The sequence below is a fragment of the Pan troglodytes genome, chromosome 9 (assembly GCF_028858775.2).
Source record: "Pan troglodytes isolate AG18354 chromosome 9, NHGRI_mPanTro3-v2.0_pri, whole genome shotgun sequence".
Lineage (NCBI taxonomy): Eukaryota > Metazoa > Chordata > Mammalia > Primates > Hominidae > Pan > Pan troglodytes.
Genome location: NC_072407.2, coordinates 65,374,435 through 65,400,138, shown reverse-complemented (window position 1 = coordinate 65,400,138; position 25,704 = coordinate 65,374,435). Strand labels below are relative to the sequence as shown.

At 39.0% G+C, this 25,704-nt stretch overlaps 1 protein-coding gene and 1 long non-coding RNA gene across 2 annotated transcripts in view; one reads left to right on the top strand and one right to left on the bottom strand.

Annotated features, from left to right (window-relative positions):
* SLC22A24 (solute carrier family 22 member 24) overlaps positions 1-15,247 on the top strand; it is a 69,559-nt gene extending 54,312 nt beyond the window's left edge. Inside the window, 4 exon segments of the mRNA XM_063782989.1 lie at positions 9,009-9,223; positions 10,799-10,907; positions 11,342-11,545; positions 12,465-15,247. Of these exon segments, the coding sequence (XP_063639059.1) occupies positions 9,009-9,223; positions 10,799-10,907; positions 11,342-11,545; positions 12,465-12,525 (589 nt within the window). The 3' untranslated portion in view covers positions 12,526-15,247.
* LOC134807254 (uncharacterized) overlaps positions 1-25,704 on the bottom strand; it is a 209,688-nt gene that overhangs the window by 48,538 nt on the left and 135,446 nt on the right. The window lies entirely within an intron of this gene.

Here is a 25,704-nt window from a genome sequence, read left to right as displayed (position 1 = left end):
TGCCTCCAACTTTATTCTCTTTCCTTAGGATTTTCTTGGCTATACAGGGTCCTTTTTGATCCATTTGAAATTTGAACTAGTTTTTTCTAATTCTACAAAGAAAGTCACTAGGAGCTTCATGGGAATAGCATTGAATCTATAAATTACTTTGGGCAGTATGGTCATTTTCACTATATTGATTATTCCCACCCATGAGCATGGAATTTTTTTCCATTTGTTTGTGTCCTCTCTCATTCCTTGAGCACTGGTATGTAGTTCTTCTTGAAGAAGTCCCTCATGTCCCTTGTAAGTTGTATTCCTAGGCATTTTATTCTGTTTGTAGCAATTGTGAATGGGAGTTCACTCAGGATTTGGCTCTCTGCTGGTCTATTGTTGGTGTATAGGAATGCTTGTGACTTTTGCATATTGATTTTGTATCCTGAGACTTTGCTGAAGTTGCTAATCAGCTTAAGGAGTTTTGGGGCTAAGATGATGGGGTTTTCTAAATATACAATCATGTCATCTGCAAACAGAGACAATTTGACTTCCTCTCTTTCTATTTAAATACCTTTATTTCTTTCTCATGCATGATTGCCTTGGCCAGAACTCCCAATACTATGTTGAATAGGAGTGGTGAGAGAGGGTATCTTTGTCTTGTGCCGGTTTTCAAAGGAAATGCTTCCAGTTTTTGCCCATTTAGAATGATATTGGCTATGGGTTTGTCAAAAATAGCTCTTATTATTTTGAGATATGTTCCATCAATACGTAGTTTATTGAGAGTTTTTAGCATGAAAGGGTGTTGAATTTTATCAAAGGCCTTTTCTGCATCTATTGAGATAATCATGTGGTTTTTGTCATTGGTTTTGTTTATGTGATGGATTACGTTTATTGTTTTGTGTATATTGAACTAGGCTTGCATCCCAGGGATAAAGCTGACTTGATCGTGGTGGATAAGCTTTTTGATGTGCTGCTGAATTCAGTTTGACAGTATTTTATTGAGGATTTTCTCATCGATGTTCACCAGGGATATTGGCCTGAAATTTTCTTTTTTGTTGTTGTGTCTCTGCCAGCTTTTGGTATCAGGAAGATGCTGGCCTCATAAAATTAGTTAGGGAGAAGTCCCTCTTCCTCTATTGTTTGGAATAGTTTCAGAAGGAATGGTACCAGCTCCTTTTTGTACCTCTGGTAGACTTCGGCTGTGAATCTCTCTGGTCCTTGCCTTTTTTTGGTTGGTAGGCTATTACTTACTGCCTCAATTTCAGAACATGTTATCGTCCTACTCAGGGATTCGACTTCTTCCTAGATTCATCTTGGGAGGGTGTATGTGTCTGGAAATTTATTCATTTCTTCCAGATTTTCTAGTTTATTTGCGTAGAGGTGTTTATAGTATTCTTTGATGGTAGTTTGTATTTCTGTGGGATCAGTGGTGATACCTCTTTTTCTCTCTTTTCTTCTTTATTAGTCTAGCTAGTGGTCCATCTATTTTGTTAATCTTTTCAAAAAATCAGCTCCTGGATTCATTGATTTTTTGAAGGGTTTTTCATGTCTCTATCTCCTTCAACTCTACTATGATCTTATTTCTTATTTCTTGTCTTCTGCTAGCTTTTGAATTTGTTTGTTCTTGCATCTCTAGTTCTTTTAATTGTGATATTAGACTGTCAGTTTTAGATCTTTCCAGCTTTCTGTGGTAGGCATTCAGGGCTACAAAATTTCTTTCTTAACACTGCTTTACCTGTGTCCCAGAGATTCTGGTACTTTGGGTCTTTGTTCTCATTGGTTTCAAATAACTTCTTTTTTTTTTTTAAGATAGCTATTATTTATTTATTTATTTATTTATTTATTTATTGTACTTTAAGTACTGGGGCAAAGAACTTCATTTCTGCCTTAATTTCATTAATTACCCAGTAGTCATTCAGGCACAGGTTGTTCAATTTCCATGTAGTTGTGTGGTTTTGAGTGAGTTTCTTAATCCTGAGTTCTAATTTGATTGCACTGTGGTCTGAGAGACTGTTTGTTATGATTTCCGTTCTTTTGCATTTGCTGAGGAATGTTTTACTTCCAATTATGTGGTCAATTTTAGAATACATGCTATGTGGCACTAAGAATGTATATTCTCTTGATTTGGGGTGGAGAGTTCTGTAGATGTCTATTAGGTCTGCTTGGTTCAGAGCTGAGTTCAAGTCCTGAATATCCTTGTTAATTCTCTGTCTTGTTGCTCTGTCTAATATTGACAGTGGGGTGTTAAAGTCTCCCACTATTATTGTGTGGGAGTCTAAGCCTCTTTGTAGGTCTCTAAGAACTTGTTTTATGAATCTGGGTATTCCCTCATTGGGTGCATATATATTTAGGATAGTTAGCTCTTCTTGTCGCATTGATCCCTTTACCATTATGTAATGCCATTCTTCGTCTTTTTTTTTTTTTTTTTTTGAGACAGAGTCTTGCTCTGTCGCCCAGGCTGGAGTGCAGTGGCCCAATCTCAGCTCACTGCAAGCTCTGCCTCCTGGGTTCACGCCATTCTCCTGCCTCAGCCTCCCAAGTAGCTGGGATTACAGGCGCCCGCCACCACACCTGGCTAATTTTTTGTATTTTTAGTAGAGACGGGGTTTCACCGTGTTAGCCAGGATGGTCTCGATCTCCTGACCTTGTAATCCACCCGCCTCAGCCTCCCAAAGTGCTGGGATTACAGGTGTGAGCCACCGCGCCCGGCCTCATTGTCTTTTTTAATCTTCGTTGGCTTAAAGTCTGTTTTATCAGAGACTAAGATTGCAACTCCTGCTTTTTTTGCTTGCCATTTTCTTGATAAATCTTCCTCCGTCCCTTTATTTTGAGCCTATGTGTGTCTTTGCACATTAGATGAGTCTTGACTCTTTATCCAATTTGTCATTCTGTGTCTTTTAATTGAGGCATTTAGCCCATTTACATTTAAGCTTAATATTGTTATGTGTGAATTTGATCCTATCATCATGATGCTAGCTGGTTATTTTGCCCATTAGTTGATGCAGTTTCTTTATAGTGTTATTGCTCAGTATATTTTGCTGTGTTTTAGCAGTGGCTGGTACCAGTATTTCCTTTCCATATTTAGTGCCTCCTTCAGGTGCTCTCATAAGGCAGGCCTGGTGGTGATAAAATCCCTCAGTATTTGCTTGTCTGGAAAGTGTTTTGTTTTTCCTTCACTTATGAAACTTAATTTGGTTGGATATCAAATTCTGGGTTGAAAATTCTTTTCTTTAAGAATGTTGAATATTGGCCCCCACTCTCTTCTGGCTTGTAGGGTTTCTGCAGAGTGATCCACTTTTAGTCTGATGGGGTTCCCTTTGTAGGTAACCTGACCTTTCTGGCTGCCCTTAACATTTTTTCCTTTGTTTCAATCTTGGAGAATCTGACAATTATGTGTCTTGGGGTTTGCTCTTCTCGAGGAGTATCTTAGTGGTGTTCTCTGTATTTCCTGAATTTGAATGTTGGCCTGTCTTGCTAGGTTGGGGAAGTTCTCCTGGATAATATCCTGAAGTGTGTTTTCCAGTTTGGTTCCATTCTGCCCATCACTTTCAGGGATACCAATTTATCGTAGGTTGTGTCTTTTCATAGTCTCAAGTTTCTTGGAGGCTTTGTTCATTCCTTTTCATTCTTTTTTCTCTAATCTTTTCTTCACACGCTATTTCAGTAACTTGATCTTCATTCTCTGATACCCTTTATTCTGCTTGATCAATTTGGCTATAATATTTGTATGTGCTTCATGAAGTTCTCATGCTGTGATTTTCAGCTCCATCAGATAATTTATGTTTTTCTCTAAACTGGTCATTCTAGTTAGCAGTTCCTGCAACCTTTTATCAAGGTTCTTATCTTCCTTGCCTTGGGTTAGAATATGCTCCTTTAGCTCAGAGGAGTTATTACCCACCTTCTGAAGTCTACTTCTGTCAATTCATCAGTCTCATTCTCTGCCCAGTTTTGTGCCCTTGCTGGAGAGGAGTTGCGATCATTGGAGAGAAGAGGCATTCTGGTTTTTGCAATTTTCAGCATTTTTGCACTGATTTTTCCTCATCTTCTTGGATTTATCTACCTTTGATTGTTGAGGCTGATGACCTTTAGGTGGGGTTTTTGTGTGGAGTCCTTTATGTTGATGTTGATGTTGTAGCTTTCTGTTTGTTACTTTTCCTTCTAACAGTCAGGTCCCTCTTTGGCATGTCTGCTGCAGTTTGTTTGAGGTCCACTCCAGACCCTTTTCACCTGGGTATCACCAGTGGAGGCTGCAGAACAGCAAAGATTGCTGCCTGCTTCTTCCTCTGGAAGCTTCATCCCAGAAGGGCACCAGCCTGATGCCAACTGGAGCTCTCCTGTATGAGGTGTCTGTTGACCCCTGTTGGGAGGTTTCTCCCTGTCAGGAGGCGTGGGGGTCAGGGACCCACTTGAGGAGGCAATCTGTCCCTTAGCAGAGCTAGCGCACTCTATTGGGAGAATCCCTCTTGTCAGGATCAGCTGTGCTCTTCAGAGCTGGCAGGCAGGAATGACTAAATTTGCTGAAGCTGTGCCCACAGCCACCCCTTCCCCCAGGTGTTCTCTTCCAGGGAAATGAGGATTTTGTCTGTAAACCTCTTACTGGGGCTGTTACCTTTCCTTCAGAGATGCTTTGCCCAGTGAGGAGAAATCTAGAGAAGCAGTCTTGCCATAGCCACTTTACCATGCCCAGCCCAGACCTCCCATCCTCCTTAGCACTGTCAGGGGAAAACTGCCTACTAAAGCCTCAGGAATGGCGCACACCCCTCCCCCCACCACGCTCCATCGTCCCAGGCAGGCTTCAGACTACTGCGCTGGCAGCAAGAATTTCAAGCCAGTGGTTCTTAGCTTGCTGGGCTCCATGGGAGTGGGACTCACTGAGCGAGACCACTTAGCTCCATGGCCTCAGCCCCTTTTCCAGGGGAGGGGAGTAAATGGTTCTGTCTTACTAGGGTTCCAGGCACCACTGGAATATGAAAAAATACTGCTGCAGCTAGCCCAGTGTTTGCCCAAAGAGCCACCTAGTTTTGTGCTTGAAGCCCAGGGCCCTGGTGGTATAGGCACACGAGGGAATCTCCTGATCTGCAGATTGCAAAAACTGTGGGAAAAGTGTAGTAACCCGGCCATGTAGCACAGTCCCTCATGGCTTCCCTTGGTTCAGGGAGGGAGGTCCCTGGCTCCTTGCACTTCCCGGGTGAGGTGACGCCCCACCCTGCTTCTGCCTGCCCTCTGTGGGTTGCAGCCACTGCCTAACCAGTCCCAATGAGATGAACTGGGTACCTCAGTTGAAAATGCGGAAATCACCCACCATCTGCATGGGTCTTGCTGGGAGCTGCAGACCAGAGCTGTTCCCACTTGGTCATCTTGGCCCCTCCCTGATTTCTACTCTTATTTTTATTATTTCTTTGCTTCTACTTACTTGGGTTTCTCTCTCTCTCTCTCTCTCTCTCTCTCTCTCTCTCTGTGCGTGTGTGTGCCCTCCAGGCAGAAAAGCTTAATTCTTTTTTTTGCAAACTTTCATTTTTCCTAATAAATGCACAGAACTACAAAGGAACTATAAAGTTCCCTGTTAGCATTGCCAAACCTGCATCCCATATTTTTTTAACAAATTGTATTGTGTATGTTTAAGGTATACACTATGATGTTATGAAAGATGTGTATAGTAAAATTATTATAGTGAGACAAATTAGCATATTCATAATCTCACATAGTTACTCATTTCCATATATTTTGAGATATTGTATTTTTATTCTAAATTAGTCTAAATTTCTAATTCATGATTTGGATCCTCTTTGACCCAATGGTTTTGGATAAATGTTGTGCTTAGTTTCCAAATAGCTGTGGACCTTCAAGTTATTGTCTATTTTGGTAAAAAATTCAATATAAAAATTTTTTAACTTTTATTTTAGGCTCAAGGGTACATGAGCAGGCTTGTTATATAGGTAAACTCATTTCACAGAGGTTTGTTGTACAGATTATTTTTGTTGTTCTCTTCTCTGTGTCCATATGTACTCAATATTTAGCTCCCACTCATAAGTGAGAACATGTGGTATTTGATTTTCTGTTTCTGTGTTAGTTCAGTTAGGATAATGGCCTCTAGCTATATCTATGTTGCTGTAAAGGACAGGATCTTGTTCCTCTTTATGGCTGCATAGTATTCCATGGTGTATGTGTGTCACATTTCCTTTATCCAGTCTACCATTGATGGGCATTTAGGTTGATTCTAGGTCTTTACTATTATGAATAAGCTGTGATGAACACAGACATACAAGCATCTTTATAGTAGAATGATTTATATTCCTTTTGGGTGTATATCCAATAATGGGATTGCTGGGTCAAATGGTAATTCTGTTTTAAATTCCTTGAGGAATCACCATACTGCTTTCCACGAATGGCTGAACTAATTTACATTCCCACCAGCAGTGTATAAGCATTCTCTTATCTCTCCATCCTCGCCGGTATCTGTTATTTTTTGACCATTTAGTAATAGCCATTCTGACCGGTGTGAGATTGGATCTCCTTGTAAAGAAGTTTCTATATCATGGATTAGGAGAGTGACAACCAGACTGCTTTCAGGCACTAAAGACTAGAGTCCCTGATAGTGCTAATATGATAGCCAGCAAAAGAAAATATGTGCATTCTGCTCATATATGTTTGCAGGGAGAATAATCATTGGTTTTGGCAGGATTATAATTATTTTGTTATTATCATTACCATCATCGTCATCATTGTCACCATTCATCGTCATGACCTCCTGATGTCTATGGAAAATATAAAATGTGCGAAGACACTGGGCTATGTGTTAAGGTTGCAGAGGCATTAAGATCTAAACTCTGCATTCAAGGAACTTAAATAGAATATTTGCTTTTTATTTCTTTATTTGTTCATCTGTTTGTATTTTCTTTTCCTCTCCATAAATTATCATTTCAGTCAAAAAATGGAACTATGCAAATTGATTTCATGCTTCAGACGAAAACCTGCTGTCAAAGCAAATTACAAAATTAAGGACACCCTTTAATTAGCCTAATTCTGTTTATATTTTTTAATGTACTATTGATTATTTAAGGCATACATGATAGTAAACTTGTAACTATAATTTAAAAACACCTCATTACCCACATTAAGAAAGACAATCAGACCAAGATAATGGAGGCCTTCTGTATAAACCTCCGTGGGCATATTCCCAACCTTTTTTTCCAGGTTTTTTGTTTTATCATCCCCAAGCCTTTCATTATACCTTGCTACATTGGTATTTATCTCTAAGTAATATGCGGTATTCTTTCATAATTATAAAATTTATAGAAATTTTATATCTATGAATTTTTCTAAAATGTTAATTTTTTCCTCAAATTTCATCTGCAAGTTTTATCAAAATAATTCATGTTGAATAATGAGAAAGCACAGGGCCTAATCATGAAAACAGAAAATCATCATCTTCACCTAATCCCTTCTTAGCTTTCTCTTAAACCTGCTCTGTGGTTCTTTCCCTATCCCTGATGAAATCTCTGACAAGCCACATAACACATACTCTCCTTCTCAGTAATAAAAAAAAAAAAATCCCATCCTCTCACTCACAAGAATAGCCTCATCTTAGTAATACATATATTTCAGCCACATATGAAAATTAAACCTCAGATATTCATTCAGAGTTAGAGAATCTGTTTCTGCAGTTCAAGCTGACTTTGGTGGTTGATATGGTAAGAAGGGTAAGAAGATATTGTTGACTTTTTCTCTACGTAAATGTGTTATGCTTCCTCTCCACTTGTATAATCTGTGAGCCGGGTTTCTACACTCTACATACCTAGAGAGGGGGAAAGAAAGCAAAGGTCGGGCATTGGTAACTGTTGGATGCTGGGCATGGTGGATGATCAAATCAGACTCCTTTCCCTGGGTGCCTTTATGTAAATTCCTTGGAGGCCTCCACTGTAACCACTTGGCATTCACTCCATTTCTTGTGATGCAAGAAATGCATTTTCCTCTGGCTCCTGCATACATTTTCTCTCTAGGCCCTGCTAATCAATTTGGCTTTGCATTGCCTTATTGCTGGTCGCCTTCCCCACCCCAACACTTTTTTCTCCTTTCCTCTTTCCACAGAGGGATTAAAATGATTCCATACAAGCTCTCTCTTTCAGAGCCTATACAACCTGTGAGCAAATACAGGCATCCCTACCTTATTTTACTGGAAGTATATTTACCTGCCAGCCCCTTTATCTCAATTCTGATGATTTAATAACCCATTGCTTGTAGCTCTTAGACTGCTTAGAAATGTCAGGCCACTGCACTCAAGTCCAGGAAACACATGGAAAGCTCTTGCCTACAGTGCCCTTGCAGCCTCACTAAGGTAAGGTAAAGAAGGTTAGATATTCATTCAGAGTTAGAGATTCTCTGTTTCTGTAGTTCAAGCTGACCTTGGTGGTTGATATGGCAAGAAGGGTAAAAAGATATTGTTGACTTTTTCTCTATGTAAATGTGTTATGCTTCCTCTCCACTTGTATAATCTGTGGGCCAGATTATACAAGTAAGTATTACCCCCATTCTCCAGGGATTACTAAGACTAAGGTAAAGAAGGTCTCTGAACGGGAGCAGAGAAGTTTGACTCACACAATGCTGAACTGCTGCAAAGAAACTATTCCCCTAATTTCCATCATCTAACCCTACCCATGTCCAATCATTTATATCATCCAGTTGACTGATGAATTCAGATTTCACATTACTTTTTCTACATGGGTAGGTTTTTAACTTTCATTGATAATATGTATGTTTGCTATCTCTTTTCTTCAGGACCCAGTAAAAATTATGACAATGAAGAGCCCATTTTAACATCATGTTCCACAATTATTTTATGTTATTTTAAGACCATTGTCTGAAAAGGAAATAGTCTATAAAACAGAATGATCCCTTTTTTAAAAGGAAAAACACCATTTGCCAATTGGGTCAATATTATAATCATTTGTAGGACTTACCTTCAAAATCTCAGAAAATGTTTCCTAGGCTTTAAATCTTATTGAATATGTCTTTGTCCTTTTTATTCACTTCAGATTCGCAATCACTGTACCCTTTTATGGCCTGATACTCAACTTGCAGCACTTAGGGAGCAATGTCTCCCTGTTCCAGATTCTCTGTGGAGCTGTCACATTCACAGCCAGATGTGTTTCCCTTTTGACACTGAATCATATCGGTCGTCGAATAAGCCAGATGTTGTTCACGTTCCCGGTGGGACTTTTCATTCTGGTCAACACCTTTTTGCCCCAAGGTGAGAGAGACAGGAGTTTCAGGAAAGAAAGTAGTTACCCCCATTCTCCAGGGATTACATTGGTCTTTTATGCCTGGTGCCAAAAGAACAGCATTGCCCTTGACAGCCAAAAGATTCCCTGAAGTTAATATGAGGGTTTGGAACTCATTCTGACAATATGTTGTTTTCAGCACTTGGGCTCTTACTCAACCAATGTCAGCCGTGATGGTTCAGACACACGGTTGTCTTCATCACAGCCAAGATGAATCTGGACACGGGCTCCAATTACACCTAATGGTTTCTTTAGAAAAGTAACTAAGCACATGCTTTTTGGCTAATCACCCTTTTATAGCCATTGTGGAGGGGCTAGGCCTTGCAACTGTATGCCAAAGTGGGCACACAATGCCCTCACTGCCTCTGTCTAGGACACTTTCTAATTTTTGAGGTCTCTCTAACTTGTCCATATCCTCTTCCCTGTATATTCACTTTTGAGTTCCCTATTATCTCATATAAATGCAACACTTTTTAGAAAAGGCTTCTTGACTTTGCTGAAATAAAAATTCCTTGTCTTCGACCATAAATGAAGTGTACAGTTGGAACAAGAAAAAGTCTCATCTTAATATCTCTTTATCTGTTTTATAATCTACCCCTAAACAAGGAACAGATTAAGAAGCTGACCCAGGCTCTCTTAAAATCCACTTTCCTAAGTTAAATTAATAGAATGACCTTCTGTAATGATTATGGGAACATTAGTGGTCACTATATTCCACTCATCTCCCAGAGCAGGAACATATTTTGCAGGATTCCCAGACTGGTGGGCTCCATGCCTCCTGCTGGTGTAAGTTTTCTGCCTTATAGGAGAGCCTTCTCCACTGATTTAAAATCCTATTTTGATATTTTTATTGATGAAAAAGTACCTTTTTGAATTTTCAGTGTCAATGGTTCCCAGTGTGATATTATTTATTTCCAAATAGGAGTTAGGTTTTATAATGTTAGGTTTTACAATCCTGAATTATTCAGAGCTTATGTCTCTCCACACTGTCCACTCCCAAATAAACCCAGTCCTTTTCTTACTATATGGTAGAATATCTGTCCCATATCAAAAATTGTTCCCACACTCTTAGCTCTAAACTGCTCAAGACATGGCTCACAAACTCCTCAGTTATTATCTATATATAGTTCTATGCCCCACTGGAGGTGCACAGAAAATATTACATAAAAAAAATTAAAATGAATATTGTTCTAATAGAACAAATATAGTTCTGTGCCCCCACTGGAAGTACACAGAAAATATTACACAGAATAAATAAAACAAATATTTCCTGTTGGTCCCTACCCCCACCTTAATTGGCAATACTCAAATGTGCAGAAAGAGTTGAAGATTGAGATTGAGATCCTTTATTCAATGTTTAAGCCCTACCATTTTACAGTCTATATTTCTCAGCCTCGCAACCATTCCCCAAACTCTGGCATGTTGCAGTTTGTCTACCACATATTTCACACTTGCAAATTCCTCCATTAGAATCTTTTTACAATTATTTGGGGGTTGAAAAGTTTCTTCAGGCAAGATTTCCTGATTCTCACTGTTCTCTCTAGAAATGCAGATCCTGCGTATGGTTTTAGCAACTTTGGGAATTGGTAGTGTTTCTGCTGCTAGCAACAGTGCTTCTGTCCACCACAACGAGCTCGTCCCCACCATATTGAGGTACAAGAGCTAAAGACCATCTGGTTTCAAAACAGAAATTTCTGAATTTATTGATATTCATTGTGAATGAAAGACTGACACTGTTTAGGTGCCAGATGAATTAATTGTAATAGAAATGAACAGAGAAACTGAGAGCCATATATGTGTTATTATTATCAAATTATCAAAGCTGCGGGTTATTGCTACAGGTTAATTAATGCTATGGGTATCCCTATTTTAGTAATTATGAAACTAAGGTTAAGAGCAGTTACCAACATTATACTATCAAATAGGTAGAAACCAACAGAGGTAAATGTCACAATTAAGGGCTTGCTGTCAAAGCCCATGTGTTTAGTAACTCTGTTGTACTGGTCCCCATAAAGAAATAATGATGATAAAGAGTTTACATGTACAGATTCATACAAGATTTTTTGTGTTGTTATTTGCACTCTAAGGTCAACAGTTGCAGGAATCAATGCAGTGTCCGGTAGGACTGGGGCAGCACTGGCTCCTCTGTTGATGACCTTAATGGCGTATTCTCCCCACCTGCCCTGGATTTCCTATGGAGTCTTCCCCATCCTTGCTGTCCCTGTTATCCTCCTCCTTCCAGAAACCAGGGATCTACCTCTTCCTAACACCATCCAGGATGTGGAAAATGAGTGAGTAAACCCTCTAGCTGTCACGTGAGTGGGGAGTGGCTATGTGCTGTAGCTGTTTAATGAGAAAGGTCAACGACCATTTGGGGCCCTCTGTCCTTCATGTAGGCTCAGACCTAGGACTTTTCTATTTGTCACCATGTCCTTTAGTTCAGTAGCAGCCTACCCTATCCACAATGGAGTCAGACTCTTGAGGCTCTCTATGTCACACAGACCATTTCACACCAGAAGGTTCAGTGGTGAAAAGATCCAAATTAGCCTATTATGAGTGGCACATACTTTCTGCCCTTGTGGGAAACACACACTCCTGTTGTTTTCTCACAAATCTGCTAAGACTCAAATGCCTCATTCTCATTCCCTGGTTTTATCACACATTGGCCCAATGAATGCCTGATATGTGGTGGGAAAGGGAATGAGATTGCCTCATACCTAATTATTGCTTCAGTCAAAGAATCATGGGACTACAGCATAGAGCAAAATCTCCTTTGCAAAAATAACGATGTATCTGAAGGAAATGGATCTTGTTAGGATGCCTCTGAGATTTAGGCAAATTTGCTGCCATGGGCAACAGAAATTTTGAGGAGACAAAATTAAGAAAAGAAAGCAGGATTTTAAATGATGAAAAATAAGACAATAGCTTTAAAATTTTCAATTCTCGCTTTGATTTACTAAAGATGTCATTGGTCTGAGATCCAAAGAGACAATGGTGAGAGTATCAATATTCAACACTGCCTTCCCAGGAATGCCCAGGTATCAGGGCCTTTTCCAACACAATAGTATCAATATCTAGAGAATCTTGGATTACAATGCTGGTGGGTAGAGGGCAGCTTGTCCTCAGGCACACAGTATATATATGCTTAATCTATATCTTATTTATTTTTTGTTTCTTAATCTTGTTTTTGTTTGCATTTCTATTTCTCAGCAGAAAAGATTCAAGAAACGTAAAGCAGGAAGATACTTGCATGAAAGTAACACAGTTTTAAGAGATTCCCAAGACCTGATCCAAAGAAGAGCAAAATGGGCAGGGGGAATCAAGATTATGCCTTTATATCTGCAAAACTAGCCAAAAATATAATGTGCAGACAGGTGCCATTTATAATTATGGTACTACATGTATCAGTAATTCCAAAATACCTTATAAGTTTAAGTGATTCCATGAAATAATGATTTGCTTTTGGGAAGAAGTTGCACAACTAGTTTCAAATTCATCTGAAAATCACTAACAGCCAAGATGATTCCGGAAAAAGAGCATCATGGAGTGACGATCAGGCTGACTCATATACGGTAAAGCACATGCTGGACTTTTTATAAAACTATAATCAACAAAACAGTAATAGCAAATGCATTATAATTTGTTTGCATTAACACACCGTAATGACTCCAGAAACATGCCCAAGTATACAGAAAGAGTCTTCAAAAAATTCATGAAAATGCATATTATGAGTAAACTATGCATGGAGTTCAAATTTTTGTGCCAAAATAAATCTGTACTAATTTTTTATAACATGGCTGAACAGGATCTATTTTGAAGCACTAAGAAGGATAAGATGTTTGTGTGAAAAAAGCTGTTATCCAAGGAACACAAATTCTGCTGAAATAGAAGCAAGAACAAACATCAAATCTATGGTGAAACTTAGGTGGAAGAATGGTGAAATCACTGAGACTTTACAAAAAGTTTATGGGGACAATGCTCCAGAGAAATTAGTAGTTTACAAATGGATAATGCATTTTTAAAAGAGATGAGACAATGTTGAAGATGAATTCCTTAGCAGCAGAACATCCACATCAATTTGCAAGGAAAAAATAATTTAGAGAGGGCAGCCAAGATGGCCAAATAGCAACAGCTTGAGTCTACAGCTCCCAGCATGAGCGATGCAGAAGATGGGTGATTTCTGCATTTCCATCTCAGGTACCAGGTTCATCTCACTAGGGAGTGCCAGACAGTGGGCGCAGGACAGTGGGTGCAGTGCATCGTGCGTGAGCCAAAGCAGGGTGAGGCATTGCCTCACTTGGGAAGTGCAAGGGGTCAGGGAGTTCCCTTTCCTAGTCAAAGAAAGGGGTGACAGACGGCACCTGGAAATTCGGGTCACTCCCACCCGAATACTGCGCTTTTCCAATGGGCTTAAAAAAACGGTGCACCAGGAGATTATATCCCGCACATGGCTCAGAGGGTCCTACGCATATGGAGTCTCACTGATTGCTAGCACAGCGGTCTGAGATCAAACTGCAAGGCAGCAGTGAGGTTGGGGGAGGGGCGCCCGCCATTGCCCAGGCTTGCTTAGGTAAACAAAGCAGCCAGGAAGCTCGAACTGGGTGGAGCCCACCACAGCTCAAGGAGGCCTGCCTGCCTCTGTAGGCTCCACCTCTGGGGACAGGGCACAGACAAACAAAAAGACAGCAGTAACCTCTGCAGACTTAAATTTCCCTGTCTGACAGCTTTGAAGAGAGCAGTGGTTCTCCCAGCATGCAGCTGGAGATCTGAGAACTGGCAGACTGCCTCCTCAAGTGGGTCCCTGACCCCTGACCCCCGAGCAGCCTAACTGGGAGGCACCCCCCAGTAGGGGCAGACTGACACCTCACACAGCCGGGTAGTCCTCTGAGACAAAACTTCCAGAGGAACAATCAGACAGCAGCATTCGCGGTTCACTAAAATCCGCAGTTCTGCAGCCACCGCTGCTGATACCCAGGCAAACAGGGTCTGGAGTGGACGTCCGCAAACTCCAACAGACATGCAGCTGAGGGTCCTGTCTGTTAGAAGGAAAACTAACCAACAGAAAGGACATCCACACCAAAAACCCATCTGTACATCACCATCATCAAAGACCAAAAGTAGATAAAACCACAAAGTTGGGGAAAACACAGAGCAGAAAAACTGGAAACTCTAAAACGCAGAGTGCCTCTCCTCCTCCAAAGGAGCACAGGTCCTCACCGGCAATGGAACAAAGCTGGATGGTGAATGACTTTGATGAGTTGAGAGAAGAAGGCTTCAGACGATCAAACTACTCCGAGCTACAGGAGGAAATTCAAACCAAAGGCAAACAAGTTAAAAACTTTGAAAAAAAATTTAGACGAATGTATAACTAGAATAACCAATATAGAGAAGTGCTTAAAAGAGCTGATGGAGTTGAAAGCCAAGGCTTGAGAACTACGTGAAGAATGCAGAAGCCTCAGGAGCTGATGCAATCAACTGGAAGAAAGGGTATCAGTGATGGAAGATGAAATGAATGAAATGAAGTGAGAAGGGAAGTTTAGAGAAAAAAAGAATAAAAAGAAATGAACAAAGCCTCCAAGAAATATGGGACTATGTGAAAAGACCAAATCTACGTCTGATTGGTGTACTTGAAAGTGATGGGGAGAATGGAACCAAGTTGGAAAACACTCTGCAGGATATTATCCAGGAGAACTTCCCCAATCTAGCAAGGCAGGCCAACATTCAGATTCAGGAAATACAGAGAATGCCACAAAAACACTCCTCGAGAAGAGCAACTCCAAAACACATAATTGTCAGATTCACCAAAGTTGAAATGAAGGAAAAAATGATAAGGGCAGCCAGACAGAAAGGTCGGGTTAGCCACAAAGGGAAGCCCATCAGACTAACAGCGGATATCTTGGAAGAAACTCTACAAGCCAGAAGAGAGTGGGGGCCAATATTCAACATTCTTAAAGAAAAGAATTTTCAACCGAGAATTTCATATCTAGCCAAACTAAGCTTCATAAGTGAAGGAGAAATAAAATACTTTACAGATAAGCAAATGCTGAGAGATTTTGTCACCAGCAGGCCTGCCCTAAAAGAGCTCCTGAAGGAAACACTAAACATGGAAAGGAACAACCGGTACCAGCCACTGCAAAATCATACCAAATTGTAAAGACCATCGAGGCTAGGAAGAAACTGCATCAACTAATGAGCAAAATAGCCAGCTAACATCATAATGACAGGATCAAATTCACACATAACAATATTAACTTTAAATGTAAATGGACTAAATGCTCCAATTAAAAGACACAGACTGGCAAATTGCATAAAGAATCAAGACCCATCAGTGTGCTGTATTCAAGAAACCCATCTCACAGGCAGAGACACACATAGGCTCAAAATAAAAGGATGGAGGAAGATCTACCAAACAAATGGAAAACAAAAAAAGGCAGGGGTTGCAATCCTAGTCTCTGATAAAACAGACTTTAAACCAACAAAGATAAAAAGAGACAAAGAAGGCCATTACTTAATGGTAAAGGGATCAATTCAACAAGAAGAGCTAACTATCCTGAATATATATGCACCCAATACAGGAGCACCCAGATTCATAAAGCAAGTCCTGAGTGACCTACAAAGAGACTTGACTTCCACACAATAATAATAGGAGACTTTAACACCCCACTGTCAACATTAGACAGATCAACGAGACAGAAAGTTAACAAGGATATCCAGGAATTGAACTCAGCTCTGCACCAACCAGACCTAATAGACATCTACAGAACTCTCCACCCCAAATCAACAGAATATACATTTTTTGCAGCACCACACTACACCTATTCCAAAATTGACCACATAGTTGGAAGTAAAGCTCTCCTCAGCAAATGTAAAAGAACAGAAATTATACCAAACTCTCTCAGACCACAGTGCAACCAAATTAGAACTCAGGATTTAAAAACTCACTCAAAACCACTCAACTACATGGAAAATGAACAACCTGCTCCTGAATGACTACTGGGTACATAACGAAATGAAGGCAGAAATAAAGATGTTCTTTGAAACCAATGAGAACAAAGACACAACATACCAGAATCTCTAGGACACATTCAAAGCAGTGTGTAGAGGGAAATTTATAGCACTAGATGCCCACAAGAGAAAGCAGGAAAGATCCAAAATTGACACCCTAACATCACAATTAAAAGAACTAGAAAAGCAAGAGCAAACATTCAAAAGCTAGCAGAAGGCAAGAAATAACTAAAATCAGAGCAGAACTGAAGGAAATAGAGACACAAAAAACCCTTCAAAAAATTAATGAATCCAGGAGCTGGTTTTTTGAAAGGATCAACAAAATTGATAGACAGCTAGCAAGACTAATAAAGAAGAAAAGAGAGAAGAATCAAATAGACGCAATAAAAAAATGATAAAGGGGATATCACCACCAATCCCACAGAAACACAAACTACCATCAGAGAATACTACAAACACCTCTACACAAATAAACTAGAAAATCTAGAAGAAATGGATAAATTCCTTGACACATACACTCTCCCAAGACTAAACCAGGAAGAAGTTGAATCTCTGAATAGACCAATAACAGGATCTGAAATTGTGGCAATAATCAATAGCTTACCAACCAAAAAGAGTCCAGGACCAGATGGATTCACAGCCGAATTCTACCAGAGGTACAAGGAGGAACTGGTACCATTCCTTCTGAAACTATTCCAATCAATAGAAAAAGAGGGAATCCTCCCTAACTCATTTTATGAGGCCAGCATCATCCTCATACCAAAGCCGGGCAGAGACACAACCAAAAAAGAGAATTTTAGACCAATATCCTTGATGAATATTGATGCAAAAATCCTCAATAAAATACTGGCAAACCGAATCCAGCAGCACATCAAAAAGCTTATCCACCATGATCAAGTGGGCTACATCCCTGGGATGCAAGGCTGGTTCAATATATGCAAATCAATAAATGTAATCCAGCATACAAACAGAACCAAAGACAAAAACCACATGATTATCTCAATAGATGCAGAAAAGGCCTTTGACAAAATTCAACAACTCTTCATGCTAAAAACTCTCAATAAATTAGGTACTGATGGGACATATCTCAAAATAGTAAGAGCTATCTATGACAAACCCACAGCCAATATCATACTGAATGGGCAAAAACTGGAAGCATTCCCTTTGAAAACTGGCACAAGACAGGGATGCCCTCTCTCACCACTCCTATTCAACATAGTGTTGGAAGTTCAGGCCAGGTCAATCAGGCAGGAGAAGGAAATAAAGGCTTTCAATTAGGAAAAGAGGAAGTCAAATTGTCCCTGTTTGCAGACGACATGATTGTATATCTAGAAAACCCCATTGTCTCAGCCCGAAATCTCCTTAAGCTGATAAGCAACTTCAGCAAAGTCTCAGGATACAAAATCAATGTACAAAAGTCACAAGCATTCTTATACACCAATAACAGACAAACAGAGAGCCAAACCATGAGTGAACTCCCATTCACAATTGCTTCAAAGAGAATAAAATACCTAGGAATCCAACTTACAAGGGATGTGAAGGACCTCTTCAAGGAGAACTATAAACCACTGCTCAATGAAATCAAAGAGGATACAAACAAATGGAAGAACATTCCATGCTCATGGGTAGGAAGAATCAGTATCATGAAAATGGCCATACTGCCCAAGGTCATTTATAGATTCAATGCCATCCCCATCAAGCTACCAATGACTTTCTTCACAGAATTGGAAAAAACTACTTTAAAGTTCATATGGAACCAAAAAAGAGCCCGCATCGCCAAGTCAATCCTAAGCCAAAAGAACAAAGCCGGAGGCATCATGCTACCTGACTTCAAACTATACTACAAGGCTACAGTAACCAAAACAGCACGGTACTGGTACCAAAACAGAGATATAGATCAATGGAACAGAACAGAGCCCTCAGAAATAATGCCGCATATCTACAACTATCTGATCTTTGACAAACCTGACAAAAACAAGAAATGGGGAAAGGATTCCCTATTTAATAAATGGTGCTGGGAAAACTGGCTAGCCATATGTAGAAAGCTGAAACTGGATCCCTTCCTTACACCTTATACAAATATTAATTCAAGATGGATTAAAGACTTAAATGTTAGACCTAAAACCATAAAAACGCTAGAAGAAAACCTAGGCATTACCATTCAGGATGTAGGCATGGGCAAGGACTTCATGTCTAAAACACCAAAAGCAATGGCAACAAAAGCCAAAATTGACAAATGGGATCTAATTAAACTAAAGAGCTTCTGCACAGCAAAAGAAACTACCATCAGAGTGAACAGGCAACCTACACAATGGGAGAAAATTTTCGCAACCTACTCATCTGACAAAGGGCTGATATCCAGAATCTATAATGAACTCAAATAAATTTACAAGACAAAAACAACCCCATCAAAAAGTGGGTGAAGGTCATGAACAGACACTTCTTAAAAGAAGACATTTATGCAGCCAAAAAACACATGAAAAAATGATCACCATCATTGGCCATCAGAGAAATGCAAATCAAAACCACAGTGAGATACCATCTCACACCAGTTAGAATGGCCATCATTAAAAAGTCAGGAAACAACAGGTGCTGGAGAGGATGTGGAGAAATAGGAACACTTTTACACTGTTGGTGGGACTGTAAACTAGTTCAACCATTGTGGAAGTCAGTGTGGCGATTCCTCAGGGATCTAGAACTAGAAATACCATTTGACCCAGCCATCCCATTACTGGGTATATACCCAAAGGACTATAAGTCTTGCTGCTATAAAGACACATGCACACGTATGTTTATTGTGGCATTATTCACAATAGCAAAGACTTGGAACCAACCCAAATGTCCAACAATGATAGACTGGATTAAGAAAATGTGGCACATATACACCATGGAATACTATGCAGCCATAAAAAATGATGAGTTCTTGTCCTTTGTAGGGACATGGATGAAATTGGAAATCATCATTCTCAGTAAACTATCGCAAGGACAAGAAACCAAACACCGCATGTTCTCACTCATAGGTGGGAATTGAACAATGAGAACACATGGACACAGGAAGGGGAACATCACACTCTGGGGATTGTTGTGGGGTGGGAGGAGTGGGGAGGGAGAGCATTAGGAGATATACCTAATGCGAAATGATGAGTTAATGGGTGCAGCACACCAGCATGGCACATGTATACATATGTAACTAACCTGCACATTGTGCACATGTACCCTAAAACTTAAAGTATAATAATAATAAAATAAAATAAAATAATTTATCTTGTTGGTTTCTGACATGGTTTGGCTGTGTCCCCACCCAAATCTCATCTTGAATTGTAGCTGCCATAATTCCCATGTGTTGTGGAAGGGACCCAGTGGGAAATAATTGAATCATGGGGTCAGTTTCCCTCATACTGTTCTCGTGGTAGTAAGTCTCACAAGATCTGATGGTTTTATAAGAGGTTTCCCTTTTCACTTGGTTCTCATTCTCTTCTTGCCTGCTCCCACGTAAGACAAGACTTTGCTCCTCTTTCACCTTCTGCCATAATTGTGAGGCCTTCCCAGCCATGTGGAACTGTGAATCCGTTAAACCTCTTTCCTTTATAAATTACCCAGTCTCAGGTATGTCTTTATTAGCAGCATGAGAAAGGACTAATACAGTGCTCTAACTGAAGAGGGCCAATGATTAACAGCAGAAGCAATAGCTGACACCACAGACATATCCGCTGGTTCCGGTTACACAATTCTGACTGAAAAATTAAAGCTGATCAAACTTCACACTCAATGGGTGCCAAAACCATTCCACCCAGATCAGCTGCAGACAAGAGCAGAGCCTTCAACGGAAATTTTAAATAAGTGAGATCAAGATCCTGAAGCATTTATTTGAAGAATTGTAGCAGGAGATGAAACATGGCTTTACCAGTATGATCCTGAAGACAAAGCACAATCAAAGCAATGGCTATCAAGAGGTGGAAGTGGTCTATTCAAAGCAAAAGCAGATCAGTCAAATGTGAAAGTTCATGGTAACAGGTTTTTTGTTTGTTTGGTTTTGGTTTTGGTTTGTTTGTTTTGAGATGGAGTCTCCTTCTGCCACCCAGGCTGGAGTACAATGGTGCAATCTCAGCTTACTGCAACCTCCCCATCCCAGGTTCAAATGATTCTCCTGCCACAGCCTCTGGAGTAGCTGGGATTACAGGCATCCACCACCATGCCCAGCTAATTTTTGTATTTTTAGTAGACACGAGGTTTTATCATGTTGGTCAAGCTGGTCTTGAACTCCTGACCTCATGATCCACCTGCCTCAGCCTCCCAAAGTGCTGGGATTAGAGGCATGAGCCACTGTGCCTGGCCATGGTAACAGTTTTTTGGGATGCTCAAAGCATTTTGCTTGCTGACTTTCCAGAAAGCCAAAGAACAATAATATCAACTTATTATGAGAGTATTTTGAGAAAGCCAAAGCTTTAGCAGAAAAGCACCCAGGAGAGCTTCACCAGAGAGTTCTCTACCATGACAATGCTCCTGCTCATTTCTGTCATCAAAAAAGAATTTTGTGAGAGTTTCAATGGGAAATTATTAGGCATCCACCTTACCATCCTGATTTAGCTTCTTCTGACTTCTTTTTTGTTGCCTAATCTTAGAAAATATTTGAGAGGCATCCATTTTCCTCAGTTAATAAGGTGGAAGAAAAAAAAAAAAACACTGCATCGCCATGTTTAAATTCTCAGGACCTCAATTCTCTATAGAAGGGCCAAATGGCTGCTATCATCTCTCACAAAAGTGTCTTGGATTTGGCGGAGTCTATGTTAAAAAAATAACATTTATATTTTTATTTTTATTTTTTAAATGCCATTTTTTATAACTCCTTCAAGTCCGCTTGTATAAACATTTAATATATAAAATTTTTGGCACCAGAAATCTCTTATAAATTGAAAGGTAATGTAATCAATAGTTTTAATTGACCCTTTGGAAATGAATTCACAAAACTGATGACACTGGTTTCCTTTGGTGATAAAATTTTATTGTTTTTTCTTTGCATTCTTTCTGGCTTTATATTTTAAACAACTAATAGGAATCATTTAAAAATATAAACATCAAAAACTAAAGGATAATTGATATAAGTGATTTCAAAATGTACACATATATTTGTGTGTACATATTTAACATATCATTAGGATTAAAATTATATACTTCGGTACAAAAACAGGCAAAGAGCAAGAACGAGTAATTTTCAGGGGAAAAGGCCACATAAATAATAAATACGTGAAAAATATGAAAAGGTGTTCAAATTTAGTAGTGATCAAAGAAATGTACACTAAAATGAAATAAAAATTTGCATTTCACAAAGGAACAAGGATTTTTTAATGTACTATTCATTCTCAAAGTGGGTAAAATGCAATGAAATAGGTACTCATACAATACTAGGGGAAGTATAACATAAAGTGTGTTATAACAGCATGGCATTTTCATCAAACTTTTTAATACAATTGTTATTCCTTCAGCAAACACTTATTGATGTTGTGCAACATGCTATGCTAGTTCCTGTCATCTGCCTATAAAGAAAGCTTTCTTTCCAATCCCCATGCCCTTTTTTTTTAACCTTGCCTATTGCACTGGTAAGAAACACCAGAACAATGTAGAATAGAAAAGATGAAACTAAAAATTCTTGCTTTATTCCTGATCTTTGATGGAGAAGGAATTCAGTACTTCAGCGTTAAGTATGATGTTATCTGTAGGTCTTCTTTAGATTCCCTTTATCAGTTTGAAGAATTCCTTTTTATTCCTACAATGTTGAAATTTTCATTTCAGCTTTTATTTTAGATACAAGGGGTATATATGAATATTTGTTACATGGGACTATTGCATGTTACTGAGGTTTGCAGTATGGATCCCGTCACTCAGGTAGTGAGCATAGTACACGATAGTTAGTTTTTAACCCGCCAACCCTCTAGTAATACACAGCGTCTGTTGTTCCCATGTTTATATCCATGTGTGTTCATTGCTTATCTCCCACTTGTGAGAACATATATTTGGTTTTCTGTTTCTGTGTTAATTTGCTTAGCATTATGACTTCCAGCTCCATCCATGTTGCTGCAAAAGATATTCTTTCATTCTTTTTATGCTGCATAATATTCCATAGTGTATGTGTACCACTTTTTTTAGCATACAAATTTATTTAATGTAAGTTTTCTGTGACACAAGAGTTCACATAAGGAAATGATGACCTGAAGAAACAGGTAAGCTTGTGTATTTTTATGCTTAGACTTGATGAAGAGCAGATAGTGATGGAGAAATATAATTGTATGTAATATGCACAATATTTTAAATTTCTTTAATGACACCCAACCATTCAAAAGCTGTTATTAGGATGAGTTAATCAAACAACAGAACAAATCAAAATGGCCCATGTAAATCTACAGCCATATCTTCATTTGTGGTTTACTAATCAGTTAACTCATTTATTGCTAAGTCTGTCTGTTTGGGATACAATGTGCTTTGTCCATAAAGCTTTTTCTTTAATTTTTTTATTTCCATAGGTTATTGGGGAACAGGTGTCGTATGGTTACATGGGTAAGAATGACACGATGGACTTTGGGGACTCAGGGGGATAGGGTGGGAAGGGGGTGAGGGATAAAAGACTACAAATAGGGTGTAGTGTATACTGCTTGGGTGATGCGTGCACCAAAATCTCACAAATAGACCACATTTTCTCAATCCAATCTACCATTGATGGGCACCTGAGTTGATTCCATGTCTTTGCTACTGTGAATAGTACAGCAATAAACATGCCAGTACATATGTATTTTCGGTAGAATGATTTATTTTCTTTTGGGTTTATACCCCGTAATTTAATTGCTGGGTCAAATGGTAGATCTGTTTTAAATTCTTTGAGAAATCTCCAAACTGCCTTCCACAGTGGCTGAACTAATTTACATTCCCACTAGCAGTGTATAAGCATTCCCTTTTCTCCACAGCCTCACCAGCATCTGTTTAGTTTATTTTTTTAATTTTTTATCAAGAAAAGATGCCATAGGCTGGGCACAGTGGCTCATGCCTATAATCCCAGCACTTTGGGAAGCCAAGGTTGGCAGATCACCTGAGGTCAGATGTTTGAGACCAGCCCGGCCAACATGGTGAAACCCCGTCTCTACTAAAAATGGAAAAATTAGCCAGGTGTGGTGGCACACCCCTGTAATCCCAGCTACTTGGGAGGCTGAGGTGGGAGAATTGCTTGAACCCGGGAGGCAGAGGCTGCATTGAGCTGAGATCACACCACTGCACTCCCTCCAGCCTAGGCGACAGAGTGAGACCTTGTCTCAAAAAAAAAAAAAAAAAAAAAAAAAAAGTTGTAATTTGTCAGATCTACTATCTTTTTAATCTCCTAATCTGGAAAATTACAGTGGTTAATTTTTAAGTGTTTAGACACCCTTATAAGTCAGCAAAAAACATTTATTTGGACATGATATATTATCTTTATACAATGTTGGATAGGTTTTTGTCTTAGTCACTTCGGGCTGCTATAAAAGAATGCCATAGACTAGGTGGTTTAAACAACAAACAAAATTTATTTCTCACAATTCTGGATGCAGAAAAGTCCAAGATCAAGGCAGAAGCAGATCTGATGTCCGGTGAGAGCACTCTTCCAAGTTCACAGACAGTTGTCTTCTTGTATCCTCATATGGCCAAGAGAGGGAACAGACAAAGCAAGCTCTTTTGTCTCTTCTTATAAGGGCTCTAATCCCATATGTGAGGGCAGAATCCTCATGAACTAATTCTCTATCAAAGGCTCCGCCTCCTAATACCATCACTTTGTGGGGTTAGAGTTTCAGCATGTGAGTTTTGGGAGCACCCAAGCATTTATTCCATGACAGTTTTCTAAAATTATACTGAAATATTTCACATTCATATTCATGAGTTACTGGTTTGTAGTTTCCTTTTCTTGAAATATTTTCATCTCGTTTTTATATCAGAGTGAATTATGGCCTCACAGATTAGTTTCAAACGACTTTCTTCTCTGAAAGAATGTGTGTAGAATTGAAATTATTTCTTCTTTAAACTTTTTGTAGAATTCAACAGTGAATCTATGTGGTCCTGTAATTTTTTATTTTGTTTTGTTTGTTGTTCTGTATTGTCTTTTTTAACACTACAATTTTGTAATGTCTTAACTACAAACTTTTATTTCTTTGGTAGATATATAAGGCTGCTTAAGTTATCTATTTCTTCTTCATTAATTTTTCTCCTCACTAACGGTCATATATTCCTGCTAATCCAAAGATTAGCCATAGTAAATTTTATCACAATGTTTCAGCTTTGAGCAAAGTTCTAAGTTTTTCTGAATGAAGAAAACCATCCTCTATTATAAAACACAGAATGTCTTTGGAAATTAGCTTATGCTGTGAACTTGGTAATGTTTCTTTATGAGTTCAACCTAAAATTATAAGATGAACATCACTTACAAGTAAATTTACACTAATCTAAGGTCACTCCAATAACAACTAATATTTGTTGACTCACAAGTATCAACTCTTTTATATACTTCCTGTGCTGTCAAATGTCAGAGCAAGAAGCAAGAGTTATACTTTCACACAAATTTACAGCAGATGTATTTTTTTTGTTCAAATTATAGCTCAGCAACACTTTTCATATCTCATTGCAAATTGCTAAGGAAATTTCTATGCTTAAATATCCATTTAGCTATGCTGTTGAGGAGCTTTCATGCAAACTAATATCAAGAGAACACTCTAATAGAACTCCATAAATATCTTCCAAGCAATATGTATTCTCATGGATTAATATCAGCGTTTACCAGTAATAGCAGTATTTAGTGCCTGCCTGTGTGAAAAGAGAGTTTCAAAGATTAGATATGTAAAATCTCATTACAGATTATCATTAATAAATAAACATTTGTAATGAGTTTCAATGATAGGTAACACTAACTGTGAACCCTAATTAAGTGAAATATTACCTCAAAAGAAAATGAATTCAAGAGCACTTCAGATCCTTGGAAAGAAAAAGGGCAAGCCCCAAAATCTCCTTAAGCTGATAAGCAACTTCAGCAAATTCTCAGGATACAAAGTCAATGTGCAAAAATCAAAAGCATTCTTATACACCAATAACAGACAAACAGAGAGCCAAATCATGAGTGAACTCCCATTCACAATTGCTTCAAAGAGAATAAAATACCTAGGAATCCAACTTACAAGGGATGTGAAGGACCTCTTCAAGGAGAACTGCAAACCACTGCTCAATGAAATATAAGAGGATACAAACAAATGGAAGAACATTCCATGCTCATGGGTAGGAAGATTCAATATTGTGAAAATGGCCATACTGCCCACGGTAATTTATAGATTCAATGCCATCTCCATCAAGCTACCAATGACTTTCGTCAGAGAATTGGAAAAAACTGCTTTAAAGTTCATATGGAACCAAAAAAGAGCCCGCATCGCCAAGTCAATCCTAA